At 42.6% G+C, this 21517-nt stretch overlaps 2 protein-coding genes across 6 annotated transcripts in view; one reads left to right on the top strand and one right to left on the bottom strand.

The window, feature by feature from the left end:
• ca8 (carbonic anhydrase VIII) overlaps positions 1-1646 on the bottom strand; it is a 10062-nt gene extending 8416 nt beyond the window's left edge. Inside the window, exons 1-3 of one of the 5 annotated variants that reach the window (XM_055503533.1) lie at positions 1402-1646; positions 735-1302; positions 1-393 (exon numbers count right to left, since the gene is read on the bottom strand). The exon at positions 1-393 is cut by the window's left edge and continues 131 nt beyond it. Coding sequence is in view for 3 of the 5 variants with exons in the window: in XM_029131219.3 (XP_028987052.1) it covers positions 735-807 (73 nt within the window). In the remaining 2 variants the exon portion in view is untranslated. Of the gene's footprint in view, positions 394-734; positions 1303-1401 lie in introns of those variants that run through there. The other 4 variants (XM_055503534.1, XM_029131219.3, XM_029131220.3 and 1 more) reach the window with 4 other exon arrangements.
• A 1612-nt stretch (positions 1647-3258) lies between these two features.
• Positions 3259-21336, top strand: rab2a (RAB2A, member RAS oncogene family). Its single transcript, XM_029131223.3, has 8 exons — positions 3259-3490; positions 8273-8344; positions 8720-8787; positions 12506-12588; positions 12926-13018; positions 13688-13799; positions 16392-16460; positions 18850-21336. The coding sequence occupies exons 1-8, from the start codon at positions 3445-3447 to the stop codon at positions 18943-18945; spliced, it is 639 nt and encodes a 212-aa protein (XP_028987056.1). The 5' UTR covers positions 3259-3444; the 3' UTR covers positions 18946-21336.
• The last annotated feature ends 181 nt before the right edge of the window (positions 21337-21517 follow it).

Genomic DNA, 21517 nt, shown 5'->3' with positions numbered 1-21517 from the left:
AGGAATTAATAGTGCAGGATATTTATGAGGTGAAATCAGGGTCACAACTCAAAACACAGAAAGAAAAGATCAGAATATCTTAATCAGTTCTCTAATGCAAAATACAATGCAAAAAGTTTTTAATGTCTGAAAATCTTGAGTCATACTTTTTGAGTCGCACTGATCCGTGCGTTAAAGGTTTGGAAACGTGTTTTGCGAGTGTGTAAATCGGTCCTTTCGTGGCCTCGGGTCCTTTCTTTCAGCGTCTCGCCTCCTCTCCTCTCAGTCTTTCAGACCTGATCCTGTTTTCACACCTTGCAGGTATGAACGTCGGGAGCTCGCTGCTTCAACCTCCAGCAGAATGAGCCCGTCAGCTTTTATCCGAAGTGAAGAACAGAGCGAGTCGCACGTGATCTGTCAAACAAAAACCTGACATTCTGCTTTTCTGCATCTGGAGCAGCTTTGTCATGAGGAAGCAGCCGTGATGTGATATTAGGGCGAACTCCCATGAGCTGTGTAGCAGCAGGCCTGTCCTACAAACAGGCCTTTCCTTCCTTCGCTGCTTGTTTGTTATGTTAAACTGTAGCCTGTCGTCTTCTTTTATCCATGTGTAGTGAAGGCACAGATAAAAGAACTTCAAGTGCTAAACTACTTTATTGCAAGGACACATGCTTTTGATTCCAAATAGTAAAGGCCTCATTTTGTGCCTCTTCCCTGCACTCAACATGTGGTGACGAGCGGCCGGAACCACCTACCTTCCTCATAGCCCCAGTCCAGTTCATCTTTCCCGGGGATATAATCCAACTCCTCGTTCACATTGTCAGCCATGATGTCAGTCCTCAGCTCACACTGTTCTGTTTGGACACCAACTGGTCTCTGACAAAATGTTGGTCTTCTTTACCGCCTTGTTTTTCTTTGACTTTCTTCTGTTGCTGATTTCATCTGCTCAGCTCCTCTCTCGCTGCTTCTTCTGAAAGCTACTTACTGATGAGTGGGAGCCTCCTCCGCCTCCGTTTCTTTTTACTCTGTTTGCTCCTCCCTCTTTCTCTCTCCTCACTTTGCTGTTATCTCTCTCCCCTCTCCGTCTTCCTCTCTCTCTTTCTGAAAACTGCAGGTGTGTGTACTCCATGTGGCCTTCTTCCAAATCATTAGAGGTCAGATTCCTTTGTCTTTTCTCTTTGCTTTGTGCTTCGTCTCTTATGCGTGAAAAGAAACCTGGAACTGATGTTTCAATGTGGTTACACATGTACTGTAATCTGACTTGTGGTGTGTTGGAATGCTGACAGGAAGGACCTTGTGGAGTTCTGTTGGAGGCCAGGGACCCTGTGGTTGGGAAAACAGGGTGTAAAGAGGGTGAAAGGGTTCTCCAGCCTTGGTGGCTTCGAGATGCACAAACACTAGACACAGTTTAAACCTCCAAACCTGTCAGAGGAATGATTTTCAGCGAGGCCTGCAGAGGCACTGCAACGATCACACTACAGAGCGGTCTAAATGCACAGTAGTATGTTATATGGGTTAAGTGTCAGCAGTTGAACTTCCTTTCTCCTTTTCTTTGTTAACCCGTATCCTCCAGGCTGCTGCTGTTAATTGCCCTACATTCCTTATCGGGAAAGCGTCCTCTGAGCCATCTGAATGCAGGCGAGCTCCCCAGTCTCCACAACGGGAATCTAAAAGCAGAACATTGATAGAGTTTCTGATATAATGAAGCCAGACTGGGACCAAACAGACATCCATCATCACTGAAAATGTTTCTATTTTGCCACACCTGTTAAATTGATAAACATGCATTAGCCAAATCAAGTTGAATTAAATGTTTTCTGATGCTCTGTTCAATGTTCACTCCATTCATACAGCGCTGCAAACTTTCTGAACGTTGCTACTCCCTGCAGGAAACAATTAGCCACTACATCTCTCCCATCAGCTTTACTAGCAGCTTAACTAACTGACTTTCAGTGGAATTGTTGTACCTCTCATGTCCCCAATATTCTCATGTACCGTCTGTAACTTATAATTTTTCTGGTGACAAAATGGATTAATATTAAGACCAGGTCAACATTGGGCATTTCCAATGAGATCCAAGAACATAAAGCTCCTTTAAGTTCTGAGTAAGTGACTAAGTGCAGTAAAAGTACCTTGGCCCAGTGTAAAAGATCATCAAATCAGAAAAGTGTGAGCACTTACAATACCATGAAAACTGTTACCTCGACAGCGGCTTTCAAGCGCCCCTGCTTCAACAACCTTCTCCTGAACAATGGATAGGACAAAGAAGCTCATACTAGATTCCTGATGACGGATCCTGGTCTTAAAGTCTTTCATGAGAAACCTAATCTGACACAGTAAAGAAAGACAAGCAGTAACTTTATCTTAATAACCATCATTATGGTCTATACAGACCAGCGGGATCACAGTGTGCAGTGCAAAAAACACACAAACATGCAGGATGTTGATGGTGTTTTGCTTTTGTATGGAGGTTGAAAGGCACGAGTTGCACCAAAGCACCCCTTCTCCATCATGTGCGATATGATGGCTGATTATTCCCACTGTGTTTCTACTTGTGTGTATATACCTGTAGACACCTCACGGATGATTCAAAGGTCTACAGTTCTATTCCTATGATGATGTCTTCTGATCGCCCAAGAAGGAGTGAGGTGAACTGAATGTCTGATTATAAAACAAAAAAAATCTTAAAACTCGTATTATTCTCCTATTTGTCAAATATAAATGCATAACTTATAGCAGGGACTGTAGAACACTGTGGCCACAGTGGCTGATTAGATCACTGATCCAAGGTCAGGTTGTTCTTTTACATCACCGACACTGATAGTACACTGTCCAACAACACTTTAGCCTAGATTCAGTTCATCTCAGCATTTTAGTTGGGCTGAATTTTCGACATTTATAAATTATTTTAAAGTTTCGATAATAATAAAATATATCTGGGAGGCACCACCGACGTACTCGTATTGATTACAACGGATAATGAATGGTGTCTCTACTGATCAGGCCGAGTGGCCGGTCCGTGAAGTAGCTATGACCGCCGCTGGCCACCCCCTGGGTTTAGTATTGCTTATTTTCAAAGCGCAACCAAAAAAAGTATGTATTTATTTGATGGCAAATATTTGCCACTACACTACCCGCAGTTTTTGCAATTGTTGACCGTTCGACTTACTGCCACGTTTGTTGGTCGAGTTGTAATTTTAAAGTGCACGGATGTTACAGCTCTGTCCGTGAAGTGCCACACGATAGTTTTACATTTCCGAGTCAACACTGAACACACCATACTGTAGCGTGGCGAGGGTGGGCCGTGTGACGTAGTGCTGAGGCTCTGGCTGTTTATTGTTCCTTCCTGAGCGCCGACCGAGAAAAAACAGGCTAACGGGCTGTCAACTACTCTTCTCATACGGTTCACAGTCGGTTTAACGAAGGCATAACGGTCGAGACAGCTGACTGTACCAACCAGCGGCCATGGCGTACGCGTATCTCTTCAAATACATCATCATCGGAGACACGGGTAAGCCGCAGCTACACTGCTAGCTAGCCTCCGGCTAGCGATTAGCTGTTAGCTAGCAGTGTATTTCCGCAGTGTTGGATGGTCCAATGACGTGTGAAAAGCAGGGACGCAAGAGGTGGGACGACAGCTCCACTTCTACAACATTATTACATTTAGATAGTCGTTAAAACATCCTGACAGTTGTAGAAAGTCCAACTCGGAAACACCAGTGAAACCTTGCTCTATTCGACTCTAGCGTGGCAGTTGACACCAAGAGATCTGTGCTGGGCCTTTTGTCCATTTGCGTCGAGAGTGGGGGTGTCACAGCTAGCAACACCAGCCAGCTAACTGCCTAGCTAGCGTTTGCTTTAGCACTAAACATTTACCGGATTGACCGCTGAAAATCAGCTGCGCCTTAAAGCTTGATGCATGTAGTAAAAACACAACGTCGGGGTTGTTGTGCTGCACACATCATCGCAACAAAACGCAACACAGTGTGGAATTATTTAACTCAGCGTCATGCCAGAGAAGGCCACGCTAAAACGTCAAGCATCTATATTCTCTGAAATGGCGCAGAGCAGTCGGTATATATATATATATATATATATATATATATATATATATATATATATATATATATATATATATATATATATATATATATATATATATATAGCTGTTGATGGATTCACCCAATCTGGAAGAGCATCAAGCAGCAGCTAATGTTGACATCTGTTTACTGGTAGTTTGCTGGTCTCAAGAGGGATGAGCTGTGTTAGCTTATAGACAGGCGGCAGGTTGTTTTTAAATGCTGCTGTATTATAACGATGTAGCGCAGGTGGTGGATGAACACGTGTCAGTAGCAGCTACATGAAAGGTTGGGATCGTTTAAAGTAGAGGCCAAACACAACATCAGTTTTTAAAATTCAAAACACTACCAGGGCCTGAATAGGAAAAAAACGTTGGTTTAAATGTATTTAGAAATTCCTACATGCAGTTATTGACTCAGGACACCAAAAAAAACAAATGTGATTATGATATGGAGGTTAAACATATAAAGGTATTTAGTATTTGTGTTCATTTATTTTAGGTGATGGTTGTGAAGGTTTCCCGTTTACGACGTTGTTATAGTGCAACATATTCATGTCTGGCTAGTTGTTGCTGTTTATATCTAATAGCATGTGCTGAACACAGATGCAGCCAAGGCCCTGGCTTGATTACACCAGGAATAACTTGTCACCTGTGAAACTAAGCAGTTTTTAATGGCAGTGTTTGTGGTCTTTTTGTAAGTAGTCTGTGCTTTTTTGGAGCAGCTGAAACAGTGTTTCCCTTAACAAGTTGCTTCTCATGTCTGTCAACACAATTTAGGGGAGAAAAACGAACAGTCGTCACGGGCTGTTGATCAAAACAGTCATTTTTAGTTTGTGCTGGGTTCTGTTACAAGTTTTAGTTGGATGTGTTTTGGGACCTGTCAGAAATTACTGGAAGCTTGTCGCCTTTTATTATAATGTCCAGTGATAGAGACAGTGGAAAAATCGTCCTTAAAAGTCTAAAGTTGCTGTATAACAAATTTTAAAAAAGTGAAACTATAGTTATAAATCTTAGTGGTCACAAACATGCTATCGCTTTAAAAACCAAAGCTTGCAAACATCTGAAAGTGTCAGTTCTAAGAGGGTTTGCTAAAACTGAATCACATGATGTCTGTCAACACCAGTTACACTGGTTCAAATTCCACATGTGTAACACACAAATGCTCAAACGAAACTGGGGAGGCATATACGATGGAAAAGTCTACTGAGCGTGACATGGCCATTATATGATGCATGTGCCAGGCAGGTTTTGATGGTAATTTGTGTTTATTGTCACAGTCTGTGTAAATATTTGCTAACGGTAACTGAAGCTTGAATAAGCAGTTCATCAGGTTGTGTTGTACACAGATCCCATTATCTAATTTCACATAATTTCCATCGTAAAATGTTGACAGTGGAGTTGCTAATCTGAAGTGTTTGCATCAGTGTAAAAATGCCAACCATGCCATCCTCCCTCATTGTACTGTAACATCTGGAGGACTACCAGGAGCCACGTTTACTGCAGGTTAGCTATGGCTAGTCATCATCACTACGCTTACAAAGGCAAACGCATTAGTGAATCATTGTGGCATCTGAGTAAGTGTTTTTATGAAGATGTTTCTTAAAGGTGCTTTGAGAATGTGGCCCGATGTTCCTTCATGCATTTTAGTTAACTTCTGCTAAGCTTTCAACCAACCTCTGATAAGAACGCATGCTGCTGACTTTATGGACCAGAGTTTGCCGCAAGATCTAACTGATGTCTAACTGGTTAGAATAAGACATATCTGATTCTTAGTTGAGTGTATCCATTTGTACTCTCAAGTGTTGAATCATGATGGGCTTTGTCCTTTAGAAACTTTGTCCTTCCACCATTACCCTCAGGACACGGTCTGACACTTACCTGCAGCATTTCAATAGCTGTGCGTTTGTGTATTTTTGCTTAAATTGGTTCATAATGTTTGCGGTCTGTAAGTTGTTCTTCGTGTCTAGTGGCACTGTGATGATGGTCAGTGGTCAAGGTATCTTGGAGAAATGGAAGAAGATCATTTATTTGATTAATTTTTAATGACTGATGATTAATCATTTTGATATGTCGTAAAGATACGACACATTGTGTTAAAACTTGTAGTTATCCAATCGTTTTGCACGTAGTCCTAGAAATATGAATGCATCCTTTTTTAATGAAAGAACTTTTTTGTTTTTCATCCTCAATGTGGAAAATCAGAGTGTAGCCAGTAATAAGCACGATGAGTGCAGTTTCTGGATAAAACGCTATTTAAACTGGAAAAAATGTCTCATAATAGTGATATACTGGCATGACCCTCCCAGGAGGGAGGTTCTGTTTGACACTGCTGCTTGGTGCAGAATGCAGGGGAAAGTAAAAGGAGGCTTTTTAGATTTCTGCTCTTCTAATTTAGAATATTACTCCTATTGTTGATAAATACTAATAGAGTAGTCAAACAATGGTCCTATAACGACTTTGACCCAGGGACATTGTTATACTGTATGGCCAGTAAGTAACACACATGTGAACTGCAGGAAGGCCCACATAGATGTGTTTGAGGAGTTCAGGTACCATAAGTCCTGAGCCCCCTCACTTTGCCACAGGAATGAAGCTCGGCGGCTCCAGTACATGAGCTAAAGGCCACAGTTGCTGAGAGAGGCCTCCTATCACATTTGCCCACAGGCTTCGTGGATCCATGCGCTGACCCTGCTGAGCATCATCTCACTGGTTTGCTTCACACTCCAAACACAGCAGCGCCGTCTGTGCCCCTGATCAGCTCGTAACCCTCAACTCCAAGTCCTTGTGCTGGTCAGTATGAAGCCAGTCCTGAATAGTAAGAATAGGTGATTACCAATTCTCATAATCACTCTTTGCTGACCCCAGCCAGGACTTGTTCTGCTCCTCCAATGAAGGATTTTACACAGTCCCGTATGTTTTCTGTGTGTGGGGAGGGATGAGCGTGAAAACACAAGACCATCCTTGTGTTTTACTAAACCAAAGCCACTTTGCAACAGCCAGCGCAATTTTTTTTTACTGATGCCAGAACAGAACTAATATAATATTATTTGCTCCTAGTAGGTTTGAGTGACAAATAGTTAAAAGCAGCTTTCTTTATGCACAACTGGCTGTTTCCATTTAATATCTGTATTGTCCTACTATGGATATACCATGCATATTATACATGTTACCTGCAATGTACTTAATTAATTGATCTAATAATACATTCTATAATTATTATTATTAGCCTGCCTTGCTGTGACACTTCCTCAGTACCAAGAAAAGGTAAATTACCGGTAATAGAATTAGACAGTATCCCTGATTCTTTTTATATTTTGCTACTGAGCTGACATGTCCAGTAAAAGCCTTGTGTATAGTTCAGTGCTGTTAACCAGTGTTGTGAAAAATGCCGATTACCAAAACACATTACGCAGTTTTCCTTAAACAACAAGCATGTTTTTAACCACTTTGACCATTTGACTAGGGGCCTTTTTATCACAGGTGTCACACTAAAGTCTACCAGGCAAAAACAGTTGTTGTGCCATGCTATAATAATTAAATTGTATTGTACTAATGCTAATTGTATAAACAGTAAATGGGTGGTTAATTGTTGTCACTACTCCATTCATCCATTCGTGGATTCGATCCATTTGTGGTAATACCTGGAACCAGTAAATAAGCCTTATCCCATTTTCTCTTTTTAGATGGACTGAATGTTGACATTTGCTTTTTACTTGATATAAAGAGAAATAGGTTATTTATTATAAGGCTGTTTTAATGCCGCCTTAGCAGTTACATGGCGTTTATTAAGATGTAGATAAGGTAAACGGTCTACATGATGAATGAAGTGCTCATCTATTGTGGGCCCGCGCCGTTCACAGCTGAACTCTTATGTATAACAGTGGTAATCATAAGCACATTCAACATTGGCCTTTGGAATAAAACAACAGTGACATCAGGCACTGAAAGTAGCCAGCTGGTCCTGGCCTGCTAACACTTAGCGCTTCAGTTAACTGTTCAGAGTCGAGTTAGGTTGGAGAGGTTTGCTTTGGAAGCTCCTGCTCAGGGTGTGTGAGTCCAGTGTTCTCGTGTTTAAAGTAACAAATAGTTTTAAAGGATAATAACTGTTGTACATTTGTCTGTGTCTCTGGTGCTCTGTGATCTTATTATAATGGTTCTATGTGGGGATGGTTGTGTGTGACAGACTAACACTTTAATGTGTTTGTTTTTCAGGAGTGGGCAAGTCATGTCTATTACTACAGTTCACAGACAAGAGGTTTCAGCCAGTTCACGATCTCACTATCGGTAAGAGGCTAATGTCCAGAACTAATGTAGTTCTTTAAACAAAAACACCAATGCATTACCGGTGTGTCAACATTAATAGGAAGTCACTGGCTAATGCTAGTTTTACTATTACCAACATTCACAATTGGCCTTTTAGTCATTTCTCAATTATAAGCAAACCTCATACATACTTTACTTCAACACATTAGAGATTAGTTCATTCAGACACATGTCTATCAGATGCTGCACTTCACTTAAAGTAATTATTGTGCATTTCGGTCAAATGAGTTAACCTCTTCTTGATTACTAAGTAATGATCTTCTAAAGCTTTATTATTCCTGCAAATGGGATATCAGTTTCTAACTTCATGAACTATTTTTGTCTGTGTGTGTTAAGGTGTGGAATTTGGAGCAAGGATGATCACTATAGATGGAAAACAGATCAAACTGCAGATCTGGGATACGGTAATAACCCTTTTTGAGCACATACCTCCTTGTCTTTCTCTTCTATGCTTATGACCGATATGTGTTTGCACGCTAATAAAAGCAAGGGATCTTAAATGAACTAGAGTAAGAAGTGATAAGAGAGTGAGGACGCTTTAAAAAAATCCTGGGCCATTATTATTTCTGTTCTCATACTCTTGTGTCATCTGTTTAGGATGTTCACATCTTGTGGTAAATCCACTTTGTTTTCTTAATAAAGGTGCATCACATCAATTCAACAGAGTAAAATAACAAATACTGGAACTCAAAAACTACATAGTTCCACATCACAGCTGAAAATTTGTTCTTTAAAAAAATATATATATATATATATATATATATATATATATATATATATATATATATATATATATAAACTCTATTCTCACCCTCCGCGGGTGGTCTCATCCCCTTTCCAAGCTCGGGTCCTCTACCAGAGGCCAGGGAGCTTGAGGGTTCTGCGCAGTATCCTTGCTGTTCCTAGGATTGCACTTTTCTGGACTGAGATTTCGGATGTTTTTCCAGGGATCTGTCGTAGCCACTCCTCCAGTTTGGGGGTCACAGCCCCTAGTGCTCCGATCACCGCATGCACCACTGTGGCCTTCACCTTCCAAGCCTTCTCCAGTTCTTCTCTGAGCCCTTGGTATTTCTCTAGTTTCTCATGTTCCTTTTTCCTGATGTTGCCATCGCTTGGTATTGCCACATCCACCACTACGGCTTTCCTCTGCTCTTTATCCACCACCACAATGTCTGGTTGGTTCGCCATTACCATTCTGTCAGTCTGGATCTGGAAGTCCCACAGGATCTTGGCTCGCTCGTTCTCTACCACCTTGGGAGGTGTTTCCCACTTGGGGTTTCCAGTCCATACTCCGCGCAGATGTTCCTGTATACTATGCCAGCCACTTGGTTATGGCGTTCCATGTATGCTTTGCCTGCCAGCATCTTACACCCTGCAGTTATGTGCTGGACCGTCTCTGGGGCCTCTTTGCACAGTCTACACCTTGGGTCTTGTCTGGTGTGGTAGATCTGGGCCTCTATGGCTCTGGTGCTCAGGGCCTGCTCCTGTGCAGCCAGGATGAGTGCCTCTGTGCTGTCCTTCAGCCCAGCCCTTTCAAGCCATTGGTAGGATTTGTTGAGATCAGCCACTTCAGTTATGTTCCGGTGGTACATCCCGTGCAAGGGCTTGTCCTCCCATGATGGTCCCTCTTCCAGCATCTCATCCTCTGTTCTCCACTGCCTAAGACATTCACTCAGCACGTCATCTGTCGGGGCCTTATCCTTGATGTACTTATGGATCTTGGATGTTTCATCCTGGATAGTGGCTCTCACGCTCACTAGTCCTCGGCCTCCTTCCTTGCGGCTAGCGTACAGTCTCAGGGTGCTGGATTTGGGGTGGAACCCTCCATGCATGGTGAGGAGCTTTCGTGTCTTAACATCTGTGGTCTGTATCTCTTCCTTTGGCCACCTTATTATTCCCGCAGGGTATCTGATCACTGGCAGGGCGTAGCTGTTTATTGCCCGGGATTTGTTCTTGCCATTGAGCTGGCTTCTTAGGACTTGCCTTACTCGTTGGAGGTATTTGGCTGTTGCCGCATTCCTTGTTGCCTGTTCAAGGTTGCCGTTTGCCTGTGGTATTCCAAGGTACTTGTAATTGTCCTCAATGTCTGCTATTGTTCCTTCTGGGAGTGAGACCCCTTCTGTGTGGATTACCTTGCCTCTCTTTGTCACCATCCTCCCACATTTCTCTAGTCCGAATGACATCCCGATGTCCGAGCTGTAGATCCTGGTGGTGTGGATCAGCGAGTCGATGTCTCGCTCATTCTTGGCGTACAGCTTGATGTCATCCATGTAGAGGAGGTGACTTATGGTGGCCCCGTTCCGGAGTCGGTATCCATAGCCAGTCTTGTTTATAATTTCGCTGAGGGGGTTCAGACCTATGCAGAACAGCAGTGGGGACAGTGCATCTCCTTGGTATATGCCACATTTGATGGATACTTGGGCAAGTGGCTTCCCATTGGCTTCAAGGGTGGTTCTCCACAACCTCATCGAGTTTGCAATGAAGGCCCTTAGAGTCCTATTGATGTTGTACAGCTCCAAGCATTCAGTGATCCATGTGTGTGGCATTGAGTCATAGGCTTTCTTGTAGTCGATCCAGGCTGTGCACAGGTTGGTGTGTCGCATTCTGCAGTCTTGGGCGACTGTTCTGTCTACCAGGAGTTGGTGTTTGGCTCCTCTGGTATCCTTACCAATGCCCTTCTGTGCTTCGCTCATGTATTGACTCATGTGCCCACTTATTATATATATATATATTTTATTATTATTATTTTCTTCATACATATATATGACTTTTTTGCATGAGGTCTTATCATCAAGTATGTCATAAACCATATGATATTGCCCATGTAGGTCAGCCAAAAGCAGTGAAGAACATAAAGATGGTTGTGTTGCTTAAGCGGTTTGTCCTGGGAGAAAATAATCACATACATGCAGTGACGCATGTTGCCAGCAGATGGCGCTAGAGCACTAGAAAAGCAGGGAACGCCAAAACAGTAATGTCAGTCGCACCTCTTAAGCCTCAACTAATGCGCATTTCGCATTAGATGATCATCTCCACCTTGTCACCTTGTCGATTTGAAGCACCAACTAGCATGTTGGTGTTTAAAATGATGGTATCTGTTCACTGGACCTGTGATTGACCACCACCCAACGCTTACAGAAAGCGGTTATATCGTTGCTTACGCTGCAGGTAATGTGTGTGTGTGTGTGTGTATGTACCAGATGGCAGACAGACACAGCTTCCCTTCTCCTTCACCTTATTTATCATTTATTCTCTAATAGCCTTACTGGCTGGCTGACTGCCCCCTGACTGACTGTTTCATTGACCAACAGAGAGGCTTTCTGGGTGACAAACTGGCTGCCTTGGCCTCAGTCGTGCTGAATGATTTAACAAGGGACTGTGTTCTTGCCTGCCTGTCTAACTGACGTACTGGCAGTCTGGTTTCTCAGCCGAGGTTAGAGGAGTGCATGTGTGCAGCTGCTCGGATAGAGTGTGGTTTTATTTTCTACTCTGGCCTGTCCTAAACACAGACACATTGTTAACTGTACACTGGCCGGAGACAGAGGCTGAATAGACGTGGCGGGAGGGGGGTGGCAGGAACGCTACATGGTGAAAGGAGTGATGGAAAGAAGGGAGGCCCGTGGAGTCATGGAGAAAGAATAAAAAGATGAGTGATGCGAGGGCCAGATGAGCCGGATGAGGTGAGACAATACAGGAGTGATGATGACCGAGGGGTGAATATAGAACAACCTGGGGAGAGACTGTTGTGTATGATGCTACAGGTTTAATCTATGTAGCGCCAAACCGAATGTGACATTGTGTGTAGCTCATACTTAGGGTAAAGAGGTGGTTAGACACATGAGCAGAGAGGGCGAGAGAGAGAAAGGAATTGTGACTGAAAAAAAGAGATAACTGTCCATTGTATCCAATTACAGGCTCGGCTCTGTCCTGTCCTCTGCGCAGCTTACTGGAAACCTGGAGCTGGAGTGTGCTAGAGAATCAGGACTGTCAGGGAAATGTATTAAAGGCTAGACTGGACTCTGAGAGAATGGGCTGTAGTTGTAGAATAGCAGGACCCAGGGTGTTAAACCATCAACAGTTGTCTGTGGTCGTCTTAATATTTTTTTGTTTGTGTCTCTGCAGGCTGGCCAGGAGTCATTCCGCTCCATCACCAGGTCTTACTACAGAGGAGCTGCAGGAGCACTGCTAGTCTATGATATCACAAGGTAACATCCACTCAGCGCTTTAGCTCAGACGAGAGCACAAACACGTACACATGCCTTTTGCTAGAATCCTTAGAAAGCTGCTTCTTGTAGGTTGAAAGGATTACAGGCCGTATTTTATTGGTTCACCACTTGTTTGAAAAACAAAATTTTTGAAAAAGATCCTCTAACAATGCTAACATCAGCATTTTGACAATAACAATGCTACCATGCTGCTGTTGAGCAGGTGGGGTGTTTATTCCTGCCACCTTTTGTTTGTTCTGCTAACATTTACCAACATGTAAAGAGTCAAGTGGTTTATCTGTAAAGCTTTCAGTAAAACCAGGAATCTTTTCAACAGAAGGGACACCTTCAACCACTTGACGACCTGGTTAGAGGATGCTCGTCAACATTCAAACTCCAATATGGTCATTATGCTCATTGGCAACAAGAGGTAAGAGTCCTCCTGCTCCAACAGACAGCACTGATTGATCGACTAGAGACTGGACCATCAACAATGTAGCGACTGTCACTGATGTTTAATAGAGCCAGACCTCAGTCAGTAACCACGAAGACGAAAAGAGCCTTCCAATTAATAAAATAAATAATTCCAATAATTAAAAATAAGTTTAATCATTTGTATTAATAATCAACACCTCTCTAACACATTGTGAACAGAAAGTGACGCATTGATTGCAGAACAGAAAGTGACTGGTCTACCTAATAATCTGCCAACTGCCTGTGCTACCTTATCTTGTCATATCTGGATGAGGAAGTTAGCATAGCAGCAAACCTCAGCCGTTTATTGACTAAACCTCTGCAGAGTTTATAAAAGTCTTGTGTGAAAGATTTTTTTACAGCATTGCGTCTAAACAACATACTAGATGAGTTAATATTGTCTAACAACACCAACAAGGCTGATTCATACAGTGTCCATTTTAGATTTTACTTTGGTCTAGAAGTTAATCAGTTAACATCATTCATTCATTCATTTTATATGGGGCTCTTGGTCAGCTTGTGGCAAAGCTCCATCTCTGTGAAAAGCGTTAATTGCATCTTTTTACTTTTAGTACACCAGTAAAATCCTAAATAAAACAAAATGGTTTCGTGTATTGTGTTTTAGTGACCTGGAGTCGAGGAGAGAGGTGAAGAAGGAAGAAGGTGAAGCATTTGCCAGAGAACACGGCCTCATATTCATGGAGACCTCAGCCAAGACTGCCTCTAATGTAGAGGAGGTAATGACACACGCATAGATCTTTTCTTTGGCTAAAACCTTTCATTTGACTGCTTCCAAAAAAATGTTTGCGCTTACATTAATACTACTCTACACTTTGTGATAGATCATAGTCAAGGTATTACTCATGGGGTAGAGTCACTTGCTGACTGTAGCATCAGGGCTCACCGTGCTGCATCCTCACCTAGCCTGAGCGCAACGTTAGCATCCTGAAGCACAGTCAGCACAGCCTGTCACAGAGACACACCCCTGGTGTTGTTGTGTGCGATGGATGCACCGCCCTATCCTCTGGGGCTCCTCACTTATCCAGTCACATAAATAATCCCATCCTACACAGCGGTACGTTGGCTGAGTGTGAGCTTTATACAGCTGAGGTTCCACTTTTGGGTTTAAATTGTGTGTTAAAAATAGATTAGCGTCAAAGTAAGGGTGCTCATTGTGAAGGAAAGACAACCCTGTCCTTGTGTATGTGCACATTGATTTCTTTTTCTCTTGCCTTACATGTAAAAAGCAGTGTAGAGAGCTTCACTTGACATCAGAGCTCTCTCTGGGATTAAAATAAGGGGGGGGGAGTGTGTGCGTGTGTGTGTGTGTGTGTGTGTGTGTGCGTGTGTGTGCGTGTGTGTGTGTGTGTGTGTGTGTGTGTGCGTGTGTGTGTGCGTGTGCGTGTGTGTGCGTGTGCGTGTGTGTGTGTGTGTGTGTGTGTGTGTGTGTGTGTGTGTGTGTGTGTGTGTGTGTGTGTGTGTGTGTGTGTGTGTGGTATGGTATGATTAATTTGTCTCATTAGTGTCCTCACAATCCTCCCGGTACCGCTTCTCTCCTCCCTTTCTTTTATCTCTGCTCTCTCCATCCCTCCTCATCCTTTAACGCCCATCATTTACTTTTTAACCCCCCCACCCTCCATCATACCCACATCTACTCCATCCATTTTTCCATCCCACTCCTCTAAATGTCTCCTCCTCGTCTTTCTCCACATCTTCCTGCTCTCCTTCATCCGTTTCTTCCTCACCCTCCCTCTTTCCTATCACCTCCCTGTCTTTCCTCAGCAGTAAATCAACCAGTTATAGCTCATACATATTCATAACCTCCACCCTGCCTCCCCTCAGCGGCATCCAGCAGCCAATGAGTGTTCTGGCTTTGTCGTCAGGGTCTGTGGGTGGACACCAGGGCTAATGGGATGGTCCTGGGAGGGAGAGGGAGGGAGAGAGGGAGACCTATTCCTGTAAGCATCTTCTCACCATATCAACCCCACGTCCTCCCTGCGTTGAGCTCCAATACTAGGCCATTCTTTCTTTCTTTCTGTCTCTCCTCTCTTGTCTCTATTTTTTGTGTTTACATCTTAATCAGTTTTATGGTTCCTTCTTGGCTTTTTTAAACACATCTCCCTCTAATTCTGTGCTTGTGCATCTTCTCCTTTTTTAAAAATCGTGTGCAGTTGAATTTTCCATGTTTGCCATCATCACTCGTCTTAATATATAATGGACTTTAAAGACCATCTGGGTTTTTCAATTAACAAAAGATGTGAGGGAGCAAGTGGTGCAGTAATGTGTATAATCATGGAAAGAGGACAGAGGCTCACTTGGAAGCACCCCTGGGCTCCTCAGTCTATTTCTGACAGGGTGTCAGATCAGAGCTCAGTGCATAATTTTAGTTCAAAACAGTGCCACTTAATATAAACACTTTTTGGGGGCAGGGTTTTTGTGCGTCTGCGTGTGTCTGCTGTTCCAAAATTCTGTTTGTGTGTGTGTGTGTAAATGGGATTTGTATACAGATTACTCTGGGAACTTCTCCTGTTATCTCCCCACCCTTTAGGACACCTCTGTTCTGTGTTCTCTCCTAAAAGTTAAGAATGTTCTCCCAGTTCTGTAAACGTACCATCCTGAACTGTTTATCCCTCCCAATAATGGGAATATCATAGATAATAATAATAATAATTCTCAACTTTGCTCAGTTCTTGAGTGTTTCTTTGCAAATTGACTGGTGGCGAGACCAAATGTCAAACAACAAGTCTGTCTTCCATTATTTATGTATATTCATCACGGTAGCATGGCGCTGGTTCATGCTGTGCCTCCTAGGGCTCGAAGGTCATACACGTGATCGGTGGTTCCTGGTTGGGCTGTGATTTTAGTGTCTGATTTTATTCCACAATATTATGCACTGTAAAGGGAGAAATTCTTAGAGGCAGATTCTAATAAAAATTCTTTTTAAATATAAAAAAGCATACAATTTGTGATAGCAAGATGGGATCAGTGCCCGTTCAATGATAGCTTAGCTTAGCATAAAGACATGCTGTCATGGCTAAACCTGTAGTTTGTTTTGCTGGCTTCCAAGGCAACCATTATGTTCTGTTATGCTCTGTGTACGTACAATAGTTGTTTTCTTATTTTGTGGGGAGTTTAAGGGCCTGTGTGCTGCTCTGACACACCATCCATCAAAAACGTTATTACTGACAAATTGCCTTACTCGCCTGTTTTGTTGCTCTTCACGTCGGGCTACTCTGTGTATGTAAGGCGTGGTTTAACAACCAACTGGTGTTGCCTTACTTACTTTTTCTTTCACCTGCCTTTGCTCTTCCCCTTCCTGTGTCTCTCAGGCGTTCATCAACACAGCTAAGGAAATCTATGAAAAGATCCAGGAGGGAGTGTTTGATATCAACAATGAGGTGAGATGCCCTCCTCCATCCTTTTGTCCCCCTGAAACTACTTTGTCCTCCTCAACTCACAGTCTTGTGGTGGTTTGCTCTAACGCCTCCCTTTTTTTTCCCTATTGCTCTTCATCCTGCCAGCTCATACATTCCACACATCCCACAAAGTTTCAGTCACTCTGCAAGAAAGCAGTCAGTCAGGCAGTCAGTCTACATGCTGCCTTTCAGTCAGTGGCTCATTTCTGTTGTCTTGTGTTAGCAGCTCATGGTGGATAAGTTTCCACCAACAAACAACTGAGCAAATGAAAACAAATTTTTTGATTACAGTTCACAAATGTGACTTTGTCTGTACTTCAATCCTGCACCTGGTTCAGATGTGTCTTTCTCATTCACACCAACACACACAGCTTGCGTTCTGCATCGACCCACTCTACAGAACAAATGCCAGCTGAAGTCGTAAACAGCTTTTTTTTCCTGCCTGCCCATGTCTGCATGAACACGTCGTACTTTCAAATGCAGCCCGATATGTATGGCCCCGTGCAAACATTCCATATGTTCTGAATAGAAGCATGCGTGCGTTTATTGTCAACACATTCCAACACACCTCTATATTATCTCCTCATCTCCATTCGCTTCAAATAAAGCCTCAATCACTTTGTATTTTCTGTTCAAGGGTGAGCTCCACTCAGATGATGCGTGTATGTTCTGCTCACTTGATAAGTTTTGTCAGAACATAGGCTAATTTCTGGTATATTTACCAGCACAACACCCGCCTGACTTGCCATTTTGATTCACCTCATACATTCGGGCTGACGACGTGTTTGTCGAAGACCTCTTAGAAGCCGGTTTTGTCAGTCGCAGGTTGTGTGTCTGTTTATCCAGTGAAGCAGCTGTAGCTGTTACTGTAAGACAACTATTGTTAAGTAGCATTAAGTTTTCCACAATTCTTTAAAAATGTTACCTCAAATTGGGTTTAATCCTTTTTTCTGGTCAGAATCTATGAACACGAATTATTTTCAGTTTAAATATCTATAGTAGTGTTAGTGACTTTACAGCTCTCCATAAACCAACACATGGTTTTGATATGTTAAATTATTACTTTTTATAAGAAAATTATTGTGATGACTGTTATTGTTAAGCTCAGCTACCACCACTATACGTTTAATATATCTCTCCAGTCTTTAACACACTGTTCAAACTGGGTCAAACTGGGACACTTTTTTACCGTTTACTCACTAACGTTTTTTTAACGTATACTCATATATATATATATATATATATATATATATATATATATATATATATATATATATATATATATATATAATTTATCAAGGGAGGATTATATTATAATAATGCATTGAACACGTTGTCAGCCCATCAAACCAATCTGAATCGTGGGCTGTGATTTATAGGTCGAGATTCGTTCTGTGGCCGTTTATGTGGGTGTGCTGTAAGTTTGCTCTGCTGTCATCCAGATGGTTATCTCAAACAAACCAAACAACCAGCATCCAGCCAGTTAAGTATTGACATAAATCGAAAATGAGTACATGCGTACGGGGACTACGTGCACTAGAAAACCGGCTTGTAGTTTATAAATGCAGCGTGTTTGTCTCAGATTATATACGCTCCAGCCAGCCAGCCGGCAAGTCCAACTGTTAAGTCAGACAGGACTGTTGTTAGTCAGCCAGCGCGTGTTTTTGTTATTAGTAACGGTAAGATGGAGTGGAGGCAGGCCGCCCAGCCAAACCACATCAGCTGACTGGCTGAGAAAGCGAGCGAGAGGGAAGCCCCACCAGAAATGTTGGCAGCCGCTATGAGAAAACACTCACACGCGGCCTTAGCTCAATAAATGTGATTTAAAGGCATACAGTGTTTCCCAGAGGCACTACTGCTACCGAGCGTAGGAGGGGGAGTTACGCTGACGAGCAGAGGGAGCCATAAATACACGCAGAGGGAAGGAGAGGAGGGGTGGGCTCCAGCCAGCGGAGGGAGGGAGGGAGCGATGATGAAACAGAGAGGGAAAGCGAGCGCTTCAGTACACAGAGACGGAGGATGAGGTCCAACAGGAAGAATGAGGAAGGGATGAAAGAGTTGTCTCTCCACCACCCACCCACCTGCCTGCCTGCCTCTATCCCTCTCTGTTTCTGCTCTTTTATGTGTGCTTTTCTTCTCCCCTCCTCATGTCCTTGAGTGCTGCAGGTGCTTCCTTTGCCTTTGTGCAGCGCAGCAGCACCTGTTGCTTGTCCTGTGATGTGATCTAATAGGAGCCCCTGCAGACGCCATAATCTCACCATGAAAGCGATGACACACCCACCCTTCAGTTTTTTTTTAACTTACTGTACAATTAATTTAATAGTGAGATTATGCATGATATGTAATCGCTCTTGGTTTGTTTCTCTGACAGGCTAACGGTATTAAGATTGGACCCCAGCACCCTACCACCAACTCCACACTGCCCGGAAGCCAGGGAGGCCAACAGGCCGGAGGAGGCTGCTGCTGAAGCCCCAAGACACACCTCCTGCCCCGACCCTGCTCCTCCCCACCCTCTCCAACCCTCCCTTTGCATTTCTACAAACCTGCCCGGGATCACTAACAGTCTTGTTCGCCACTACTTTATTCTTTTATCCATCCACTCATCTCTTTCTCTCAGTCTCTCTCTCCTTTTCTGGGTCTCTCGTGATGCCTAAGAATCAAGGGGCTGCACTGTCCTGAATCGACCTACTTCCTACAGTCTTACAAGGGCAGAGTCAGCTCCATCCACAGATAAAAAAACCACCAAGCTCTCACCAAGTTTTCACCTCTTTTTTTGAAAGTTAAAAGTTTTAGTCTTTTTGTTCAGATGTCTGTCCCTCATAATTCCAAAAAAACTATACTAAACTAATAACTATTTTTGGTAACTGAGTTGAATTTGTCCAGATAGACAGGACCATGATTTCAGAAAGCACACACACAACATGTGGAATAAACCATGCCCCGTGTTGTGTCTATACACACATCTGTACGTGTTTTTAGCGGATGATGCAGCACGTTGATAGAGGGGCATGTTTCTACATGTTGAGTGCTCTGCCTGTGTGTTTGGAAACGATATAGGTATTCCAGCATGTCACTTCGTAAGACATAGGAAGTCACTCTGTATTTTCTGTTCATAAAACATTGTGCAAATGATGTCATTTTGTGCTTTCTTTCCCTATTTTTTTAAGCCATTGCTGTTTTTGTCCTCACTCTTTGTTCATGTCCTGTTCCTTAATAATTTGTATTCGATGAACACTACAAATTGGCTTTGGCTCAAAGTGTTTTAAACTGTTGGGGGAGGGAATAAAAGACCAAACTCTTGAGTGTGAAGATGGGTCTTCTTCAGGAATAACAAAAAAAAGCAGGAAGGTTAAAGAAACGTTAAGGCATGAGAGCAGTGGCCATTATGAAGTTTAAAAAGTAAAATAGATTGGAAGGAGATTTTTTTTATTTATCAGGTGCGTTTTTGTGTATATATGGCTCTTCAGGTTTCTGTAGCATTTATGGCTGTTTAGGGTGAAGCTTGGCTTGTTGTGGTCTATTTCTTCTTCATCGGGGGCTGATAGAAACCACGACGAATCCTTCACATTGCTTTTTATTGTTTTTAACATGATCTCATTTAAAACTTGGAGGTACTCAACCCGCCCTGTTATGAGGATTGTTGGTGCCCTTTCTTTTAAATGAAGTAGGATTGACAACAGGCTGTTAACAGGGTCTCGCAGAGGCATTGAACGTCCCTGGTGGCAAACCCACTGTATCTGAAAATGTCAAGGCTTCCAGCTAAATTTCCACCTTGAATTTCTCCGCAGACTTATCCAGTAAACCGCTAATATCCTAAACCATGACTGCTGCAATGTTTTGTTTTTCTTCAAGGCATCATTTTACATTCATTGTCATGTTTAGTTATTTATCTTTTCTTTCTTAAATATGTGTGGCAACATTAGCCCTGCACCTATATTTAATGCCAAACTGTTGTGTTTACCTGCATTTTGTCAAAAGGGTGAAAAAAATCAGCTAAGCTCCAGTGATGATGTGATGTGAAATCAGCTGTCAGCCTTAACTCCACCCCCTCGAGAGATTTGGACAGCTGCTGAAGCGAATCAAACCGACCCTTTACCTACAGATTTCCCCACTAACCAGCTAGCTGACAATGCATTACACACATAGATGCAGACCTGGACGTGTGAAAAATCATGAAAAGAGGCCTAGCTGGGATTTTGTGTATAAATTTGGGCATTTGAGTTTAATCCAACCTACATTATTATTTTCGTTCCCCTCCATGTACACACGCACACACACACACACCGAGCTCATACAGGATGCATGCATATGCAGATGATGCATACCTATATTTCAATCTATAACCTAGCTGTATTCTCTCCAGCCTAACTGTATAACTGTAGGGAGTTTTTGGATTAAACAGCAGTGTGAGTGTTTATTATCTTTGACGGTGTGTTCTTCTTATTTTTCTTTCTTTGTTTATTTAATTCTTAGATATATTCAGACAGTTCCTATCTAATTCTGATTATAATATCCTTTGTAAAGCAACATGTAGTGTTTGTATGTGTGTGTGTGTGCGTGCGTGCGTGCGTGTGCGTGGACCCAGAGGGATTACAGGGGGAGGATCAAGCCAAACCTGACGCCTATTGCTCTATCTATCTATCTGTCTATCTATCTCTCAAGTGATCAATCGATCCGCAGATTGATTTGTCTTATCTATGTGGCCCTCCTCTCTCGCTCTTGCCTCCTCTTCCTGCTTCTCCTCCTCCCCCTCAATGTAATTTGCTGTGTTTGTTCTTTGAAAAAAATAAAACTTAAAAAAAAGAAAAAATTAAAATGCTATCACAATAAACTATAATAAAACATTCTAAACTCAAAACATGTCATTTTGATGGTTATGTGGAGATGGAAAAATACAGTATTTGAAAAAGAAAAAACAAAAGGGTTTGTATTTTCTTTCTGTTGAGTGTCGTCTGGTTATGAAGAGCAAGGACTTGTGTGCACCTGGATCTGTGCCTCTGACCTTCACTCAGTTCAGAATGTCTTCCGTGGTGAAGGTC

Source organism: Betta splendens, chromosome 17 (genome assembly GCF_900634795.4).
Source record: "Betta splendens chromosome 17, fBetSpl5.4, whole genome shotgun sequence".
NCBI classification, from domain to species: domain Eukaryota; kingdom Metazoa; phylum Chordata; class Actinopteri; order Anabantiformes; family Osphronemidae; genus Betta; species Betta splendens.
This window is presented reverse-complemented; position numbering and strand designations above follow the sequence as displayed.

Coding starts and splice junctions, on each gene's coding strand:
- rab2a (XM_029131223.3), top strand. CDS start 3,445: ATGGCGTACGCGTATCTCTTCAAATACATCATCATCGGAGACACGG. Junction 8,788..12,505: donor AACTGCAGATCTGGGATACG/GTAATAACCCTT, acceptor GTGTCTCTGCAG/GCTGGCCAGGAGTCATTCCG. Junction 16,461..18,849: donor TGTTTGATATCAACAATGAG/GTGAGATGCCCT, acceptor TTTCTCTGACAG/GCTAACGGTATTAAGATTGG.